Source organism: Coffea eugenioides, chromosome 11 (assembly GCF_003713205.1).
Source record: "Coffea eugenioides isolate CCC68of chromosome 11, Ceug_1.0, whole genome shotgun sequence".
Classification (NCBI taxonomy): domain Eukaryota; kingdom Viridiplantae; phylum Streptophyta; class Magnoliopsida; order Gentianales; family Rubiaceae; genus Coffea; species Coffea eugenioides.
Window position 1 is genome coordinate 39,637,231 of NC_040045.1, and position 9,111 is coordinate 39,646,341.

General features: G+C 37.5%; 2 protein-coding genes across 2 annotated transcripts; both read right to left on the reverse strand.

Annotated features, from left to right (window-relative positions):
• Nucleotides 1-679: 679 nt before the first annotated feature.
• Nucleotides 680-1,861, reverse strand: LOC113752556 (putative late blight resistance protein homolog R1A-3). Its single transcript, XM_027296668.1, has one exon. It carries the CDS (start codon nt 1,859-1,861, stop codon nt 680-682), a length of 1,182 nt encoding a protein of 393 aa, XP_027152469.1.
• Nucleotides 1,862-1,962: 101 nt separating this feature from the next.
• On the reverse strand, nt 1,963-4,129 carry LOC113752558 (putative disease resistance RPP13-like protein 3). The gene is made up of 2 exons (XM_027296669.1): nt 4,085-4,129; nt 1,963-3,811 (listed from the first exon to the last, which is right to left on the reverse strand). Exon 2 carries the CDS (start codon nt 3,802-3,804, stop codon nt 1,963-1,965), a length of 1,842 nt encoding a protein of 613 aa, XP_027152470.1. The 5' UTR covers nt 3,805-3,811; nt 4,085-4,129.
• Between the last annotated feature and the right edge of the window lie 4,982 nt (nt 4,130-9,111).

Genomic DNA, 9,111 nt, shown 5'->3' on the forward strand with positions numbered 1-9,111 from the left:
TGCATTTCTGAAGCAATTTTTCCCTGGATTGATGGAGAAATTTTATTAAAACATTCTATTGCTTAAAATTTAATAGTATAATGCACAGATAACATGAGCTGAGCCAACATACAATGTCTACCATCAACAACTTCTTTACAGAAGAAAGGATTACATCCAATAAATAGGAACATACACAAAGATTGTTATTGCAAAGCTTCTTGTGAGAGGAATTCATGACATCCATGTTAACAGTCATGAAACTCATCTGAACCATAATAGATAATCAAGCAGGACATCAACATAGTACTACTGAAACAGGCATCAAGAAAACGTAGAATGGGAGGACCAACTTGTTAAATCCTAACTAAAGACAAAAACCATGAATATGCATTTGGCAGTCACAGCGCATTTGCCACATGAGAGCGAAGTCTTACAAATGGTTATTTGGAAAGAAAGTTGGAAACGAAGAAGTTGTAAACATTGGATATTAAGAGAGAGAGAATGGAAAGCACTCCTTATGCAGAGTCTGGATTCCTGTTACAGAAAGGGGAAGAAAAATAAGTAGCTTCATATACAGAAGAAAAGAAAAGAATGCCATCAGCAATAGTAGGAACTACTCGAATCTCAGACATAAACCATTTGAATCAAAGCACTTCCGTCTTAACTGAAGTTCAAACTATCAGATGCAAGTAAAAGATCACAAGTCAAGAATCATACAAGGAGAATGTTTAACATACCGATCACTTCTGATAATAACATCAATGCCTTCAATCTGTTCTTGAATTTCTTTAGCAGAATTCTCAATAAGTTCACTACAATAGTGGGCCTCAAGCCGCTGCAGGGTACCAAGTTCCTCAACACCAAAAGGGATCTCCTCCAAGAGCTTGCATGATTTCAGAACAAGATGTTGAAGGCACGGAAAGTGGCGAACTATTATTGCTTCCCAATGGATCAAATCAGTGTTTTCAATTAGCAAGTGCTTTAGACTATGAAAACCTTCTTCAGTTGGCTCCCATTTTGGCCCTTGGAAAGCATAATTTTTGAGTTTAAGCACCTCAAGGTTGGGCAACATGGCAATAAAGGTCATATCTTCCCATGGTAAGTAACTCCAACTCAAACTCAAATGCTTAAGAGTCACTGGCAAAGCAGCCAAGCCCAAATTCTTTCGCACTTCTCTATTTTGTGCGTGGAAGGAACACTCCAGGGTTTCAAGTTCTTGCAAGCAAACAAGATTATTTAGGACTTGTGACAAACTGTCTGTGCTGAAGTCTTCTTTAGTTTCACAAATTCCCAGTTTCTTAAGATGGGGCATGACACTGAAAACTTCCTTTGTGCAACATGAAAATTGTATTGTATAGAGAGTTTGCAGGTGTTCTGAAGCAAATGGACGAGGAAGGTTATCTTGTACAGTGAAAGGATTCTTTAGATGACAAGCTGCAGTAATATGCACATGCCTCAGTGAAGGCATACTCCAATACTCCAGCAACAATATTGGGCTACCGCCAGATTCCCGACAAAGCCATGGACCATGAATGACTAAGGTCTGGAGATTCCTCAGTTGGGAAACTGAGGCAGGAAGCTCATAAGTAACATTGAGTGCAAGATACCTCAAATGTATCAGTTTTAGTATTTGATCAGGGAAGTAATCGAAATGCAGAAAGAATATGTCTAATACTCTAAGCAACTTAAAGCCTAACTGAAAGAATAGAATATCAGGTACTATATTAGCACCCAGTGTGAAACACAGAAAAGATGAGACATGTGGGATTGCAGGTGCTGCAGACACATCACTGTAGGGATCCAAATGGAAACTCAGACGACGTTGATTACGCGTGCCTGTTTGAACACCTTTGGCACTTCTCCTTTGTATGACATGCATGAAGTTCTCCTTTTGAGCTTCTTTCAAGCACAATTCCCGTAAGAAGTCATGGAGGCGACAAGTTTTGACTTCCCCCCCAAAGCGCTTCTTTTCAACCAAAACTAAGTTTCTGCGATAAGGTCTTCCAAGTAATCCTCTCCAATCTGTTCCAACTGTTTCTCTGAATCCAAATATAAGAAGCCCTCTGCAGCCCATAAATTAATCAATTTTGAAACTTCAATCTCACAATCTTCAGGGAAAATCCCCATATAGAGGAAGCAGGCTTTCAGGTGATGGGGCAAGTAATTGTAACTCAAAGCAAGTATATCTAAGCAATTTTCTGGATCAGTAGAAACAACTGAGCTAACCTCCTCTGCAATATTATTCCAATAATTGTATTCCCTGATGACACGTGAGAGAACACCAGCAACAACGACAATAGCTAGAGGTAATCCCCGGCATCTCTTAGCTATTTTTTTTCCAACTCCTACCAATTCTTGGGGGCAGCTTGCTGTCCCGAAGATGAGCATTTCCAATAGTTCCCAGCTTTGTTCTGTATTCAGAAGGTTCATGCAATGAGGTGGCTTTTTGGGGCTCACATTTGTTGCTAACTCCATGAACCGAGTTGTAACTACTATTCGACTTCCATTTTTGTCATCAGGAAAACATCTTTTGACATCATTCCAAGCATCAATACTCCACATGTCATCCATAACAATCATATACCTCATACCTTTCAAACTTCTGTATACAACTTCAGCTAATTGAGCATTGCTCTTCTCAACCATTTTATCAGTGGACCGTGCAATGGAGCTCAAAAGGCCTAGTAACAAATCTCTCACTTGATAGACTTGGGATACTGTTATCCATGCACGACAATAGAAGTGATAAACAATATAAGGATCATTAAAAGCTTTTCTAGCAAGAGTTGTCTTACCAATGCCGCCCATCCCAGAAATTGTCACTATTTCTAGTCCTGGCAGTCCAGTGAGCCCCTCCAAGATAGTCGTCAGCTCAGCATCAAGACCTACCACAATATCCTCCTTATTCGAACTAAGTGGTGCTTTCCTGACGCTTGATCCCTGCAATCTTAGACTCTTTTCATCTATATTTGTAGTCATTCTCTTGATAGATTGAACATCCTGTAATGCATGAACTAAACCTCGACGAATGCCCTTCTTTCCATCTAAGGCACTCTTGACCACAGTTTCAAGAGAACTTTTCCCCACTGCCTGCTGTAGGAATCTAGATGGTGACTCACTATTGGACAAAGTGCAAATGAGGTACGTCTTTACTGACTCGACTTGATTGTCCAAGATACATTCTTCAACAAGATCTCTTGCTCTATAAGCAACGTCTTTGATGCATTTCAGCAATTCATGATCCTGGAATTTATCAGAAGAATCATCAAGAAAACTCAGCAAGGAGAAAAGATCCTGGTAGAGAATTGTGATCTCAGAAGCAACTTCATAGAAAAAGATTATGGCCTGTTTGAGCTTATCCACGGCCCGAAGCATTTTTCTTGCTGCTTCACGAGAAGGTTGATGAACAACGTAGTTGGATAGATCTGTCCGGATGTCGAGGACAGTGGTTTCCAGAAATTTCTTCAGGTCTTGCTCCAAAGATCCAATTTCCGTCAGAATTGGTGGCTTTTTTTCCTGCAATTTTGGTATTCCGCAGCTCAAGGACACTGTTCTTTTCTTGATCTCCAAGAAGTCAGCATGCGGACCAACTGCCCCAAGAAATCCTTCAAAGCTGGATGCCAGAGTTTCAGGTTCTTCGCTTAATTGCTGTAAACCTGAGCTCGACGAAGCTGAGGGTTCTCCTTTCAGGAGCAATAAGACTTGACGGAATCTCTGTGTGACAACCTCCGCTTGCATCTTCTTCATTTCCAGAACCAAACAGGGAAATTGCAGCAGATACTCCAGCGTTTGTACCAGGGAAGCAACTGCAGCGTAGGCCATCTCTCAGCTGTAATAGGAATATATCCAAGACGATTAACAAAATCTGAAGGTACATGAAAAAGGGTTGAAAGACAAGCAATAATAGGAACCAGAAGCATAAAAAGGAGAATTTTTTGGTTAAAAATATCCAGTAAGAGATGGGATAAGCATGTATTAGGGATAAAAGAAAAACATGTTGAACATAAGCACCTAACAGAGCAATCAGAAGGTAAAAATGAACCCCTTTTGACTGATCGGGGTAGGAAATAAATGGAAGAGAAGTTGTAAGGTTTACACTCACCAGTAGCAGAGAAGCAGAACACGATTAGAATTCAGAAGGATGAGATGACCCCTTTTTGTCAAAAAAAAAAAGTTCTTGAGGAGTCGGAGTTGCTTACTATAGATGAATACAGAGGAAAATGTCCAGATTTTGACTGTACTAGTCAACCCGGGGAAGAGTCCTTGGTCAAGTGTTGGGATACAGTTGTTTGCTACAATCTGTGGATGAAAATGTAAAATTTTAGAGTTTTTAATTTTTTTGGGGGCAATGGATAATATTGACCGTGGTTGAGACCTCTTATAGGTGACTGGAGAAATCCATCTTTTTATATTTAAGTTCACTTTGCATTAATTATGCCAAAATTTTCACTTTCATCTCTAACGTTGAAATGAGACGCTTTAGTGCATTAAATATAAAGTTGATCCCAGTTAATTAGCGAAAATGAGATAGACTTCATGGATTAATTTTTATTTTCTTACATTATCAGGGCATACACAGATAGATTTAGATGTATGTCATATTATCTGAATTTGATTTTAAACTCCAAAATTTTCAAATATGACATGCATCAAATCATATCCGTCAACATATAAAAGATTTGCTCTAAATTTTATGTTTAAGTGAAACACACTTTATACTTTAAAAACTAAAGTGGAATAGATTTTATATATGAGGGGATTTAAGTGAAATAGATTTCATTCTTTAGAAATTAAAATATGGTAAATTTTATACTTTAGAAACTAAACTAAAGTGTTCTATTTTATACTAGCATCCGTTTTATACTACAACTAGCATGCCCGTTAGCGAACTTTCCAAAAAAGCTTGAATTTTTTTAAAATGCAGGCCAAAGAATTTAATCCGTTAACTTACACTCAAAATAGAATCTCAAGACTCTTTTAGTGACCAACTACTCGTTTTATCCCTCTTCTTCTACTTCATGGGAAATTCATTGAAATTGTACTTATATTAATGCATATTTTCTTCCCCTATCCTTATTTCCTTACTTCTTAATGTCTTAGTGGATGGGTTCTTCTCAAAATTATCCAAAAATTTGATTTAAAAGTTAGTCTTTTAAGGAATATGTTGGTGGGAAAGAAGGGATCACTACTTAATTTTTGTTGATGAAACTTTATTATTGTGAGGCATAAAAGCTTGCTTATTTATGTACAAAACATAGAAAGGCAATAGTCAATACGAAAACCAAAAATCAATCTCTACTTGGAGTTACGATGAAAGTCAATCTAATATAATCAATGTTCCAATCTAAGCCTGCAATTAATTTGCACTATTGTTTGAACTCCTCAATGCGCAATGAGACGATAAGGGGGTATTAATCATTAATTCATCCATTCATGCATGCTTCATAAAATGGTTTAAATCAAGATTTGATGTACAGTAAAATTACAAAAGACTCTTTCAAGATGCATGAGAAAGAAAGCTCAATTACAAAGAGGAAAAATATTGTTAGATTGGAATTGGAAATTGGTTTTTAAAGCAAATGAAGGATTTGATTTGGAACTTCAACTTGCAAACATTTGAGAGTGTTCCTTTAGTCTTATCTCAATTTTTTTTTATGGAAATATACGAGTTTAGCCCTAAGAGATTCTTAAACTTTTGCATTAATCTTGGAGGACATGACCTCCAATTGATTCTATTTAGATTTGGAAGAAGGGGTTGACCCAAGATCTCTTTTACAATAGCTAAAAATGAGCATGCTTTAGCAAATATTTTTGTTAACTCTGATTTTATGCACTAGTTTGATAAAATCATAGAAAATTTCCTCTTCTTTTTGCTGTAACTCCATTAAAATAGACAATAACTTAGCTGAACTTCCATCTTCAAAGTTTTTGTATGGTAGAATATAAAATAAATATTTAATTTGTTTTATATGCAATATAAACTTTGTATGATTGACAATTACTAAATTTTGTTGGTCATAATTTCTTAGAATATATTTTATTTACAATCAAATTTTAGCAAAGAAATTTAGTACATAGAAAATGTCAAATCTTAAAAAATATATATTGACGTGCAAAACACGTGACACATTACTAGTTGTTGTAGAGGTTGGGAAGCGAGGAAAATAAAGTGTAAGCGATTCGATGGGATATGACTCATATTATCTTTTATTAACGCAAAGAACAGAGACTCATAGAGGCTTTTAATTATTGAACTCCATTATGTCATTTTGCATAGAGTTTCCCATGCAGCAGATCTTAATCCACCTGACAGCATTTTAATCACATTATTATGTCATTTTGCATTTGTTCTTATGTCACATTAACCATTAACCATTTTATATATTGGCCAAACCATGCAGCCGATTTAATCCACCTGACATGCAACTGACAGATTCTACAAGGGCTAATCTGTAAGCAACAGTTTCTGGACATTGCATTAGTTTACGATGAGGATATTTTCCAGCAAGTACCTTAAAAGTCTTCTACCCCAAAGCTGACTGATTCCCCTTGATCACGTAATTGGGAGGGAAGAGGAAACATATCACATTAGAGGTGAACGATCAGACGGACAATGCAAAAAACTTGAACCTAAATTAAGGAATCAGGACGGTGCAACAAGATTGCATTAACGTTTGTACTCTTTCTAAACAGAGGCTTTGCTTTATGCTTTTTTTTTTTTTTTTTTCCTGGAAAATGCTTAATGAAGTAAACATGTACTCATTTTACAAGGCACGAGTCTAGAAAAGATCTGCTGATAAAGTAAACAGCTGCAAGACATCATCTGAAAATCTGGCAATATTAACTTCTTGAAAAAGTACTATAAATTGTGCTGATTTTCTGCAACGCAATTGTGCAAAGCACCTGTTCTTCTTCTTTTGCTTCCTTCAATCAAAGGAAAAGCACGTAGATAATGTGTCAACGGCAGTGAAGGAAGATCTTCTCTGGCAAACATCTCACAGATCATAGACGGTGAAGGAAAGTCATTTCCTCCAAATGCAGCATTCTGCGATTGAAGGTCTTTTCTGTGAAGTTTGCGAAGAGTCATATCAATAATCCCTTCCTTGCAGGAATGAAGCATTTCTAAAGTATCCAACAAAACCAATCGCTTGCCATTTTTCCCATCAAAAAATTTCTTGGCCATCTTCTCGACACAATTTTCCTTTATAACTTCAGCATCTTCACATATGACATTAGGATCCAACAGTATGCGTTCCTCAAATTTCTGCATCTCCGAGCTAAGACTATCTTTGTCTGCACGGTTGACAGCATCAAGTGCTTTGATCGTGACATCCCTGATGCCTTCCACGAATTGGTGACAAGGCCATTCGTTTGAATGCTCGCACTTCTTGGAAATGGTCAGCAGGAACCTTAGACATTCGCAGAGAGCAGCTAATTCAGTACCGACTTCATGGAAAAAGATTATGGTGTCTTTGAGTAGACAACTAGCCTCAAGCAGAGCTCTTACCGCCTGACGAGAAGGTAGTAACGCCAAATTGTTGCGTAAATGTTCCCAGGCATTTCTTTTTTTGTAGAAGTCAGTTGAATCAAGAAATTTCTCCAGCTTATTCTCATGAGATCAATCTGTTCTACTAATTCTGGCACTTCATTTGATAATTTTCCTCTGTAACAAGTAGCCATTGTATACTCAAGTTTCGCCCTTATGGTTCGTTGCCTAGGTCCTCGAACAAAATCTCCAACGGGCAGTGCAAGAGGTAGAATCTCTTCTGCTAATTGTTCCGGCAAAGCTGGGGCTCCTTCCATTTTCAGTAACATGATGATCTCACCAACTTTTTTAGTAAATAACTTGGCTTGCAATTTCTTTATATTCAGTATTTTCCGTAATATAAGAATCAATTGATGCAGCTCGTTTACCAGACTAAAGATCCCACTGTCAGCCGTCCTTCCTTCTGTCAATCCTACCCCATGTAACGAATACTAGATTTAACCTCCAAAAAAAAAAATTCGCCTAAATGTTTCGAATTAAAGCTGTAACCAAGATGCCAAAAGCAGCTAGCATGAAGGAATTCCAAATAAAACTCCAAGAAAAAAGAAAGAAAAATACTAACATACAGGAAAATTAAAAGTATGGAAACTGGGGTCGGCCATCATTGAAAAATGTGTAAGAGAAGCTACAACTTACCAGCAGCAGAGGAACGAACGGAATCACGTCATGAATGAGAACATGTTACAAGGCATGAATCTTCACAAAAGATCTGCTAATAAATCAAGAACCTATAAGGCCACAAGATTTGAAAGTCAGGCAGACTTAACTTCTTGCAGATTACAATGCTATGTTGATGTTCTATTGTTCTGTAAGTCGAGTTCGAATTCGAACTTGATAAAACTAAGTTGAGATTCGGGTTGATTAGACCAAAGCAGACTCTACTCAGCTCATTTGTGGCCCTATTATAACACTAATGTCACTAATAACTCCTGCTTCTTTTTCCTATAAAAGCATGTAGATAATTAACCTGTTTGTTAGGTCGTGGTATACCAGACCTAACACTAATAACTCTTCTTCTTTTTCTTGCTTCAATTACAGGAAAAGCGCGTAGATAATACGTGATAGGCAGTGAAGGAAGATCTTCTCTAGCAAACTTCTCACGAATCATAGACAGTGACAGTGAAGGAAAACCATTTCTTCCAAATGAAGCGTTATGCGATTGAGGATCTTCGCTGCCAAGTTTCCCATGAGTAGTACCAATCTCTTCCGTGAAGGACTGCTTGTCTCCAACAAAACCAATCGCTTGCCATTTTTCCCATCAAAAAATTCCTTGACCGCCTTCTCAATACAATTTTCCTTTGGAGGCAGAGGTGCAGACGTAGGTGTATTAAAATACATCTCAGTCTCACATGATTCAAATTCCACCATCTCTGACCAAAGACTATATTTATCTGCACATACGTTTGATTCAAATTCCCGCATCGCTGACCTAAGACTATATTTATCTGCACATTCCAGCGCCTCAAGAGCTTTGTTAGCAACATCCATAATGCCTTTCACATATTGGCGACAACGCCATTCAATGGAACACTCGCACAAACTGATGCAACCAAACTGATCTTTTATGCGACTTGCCACCATGA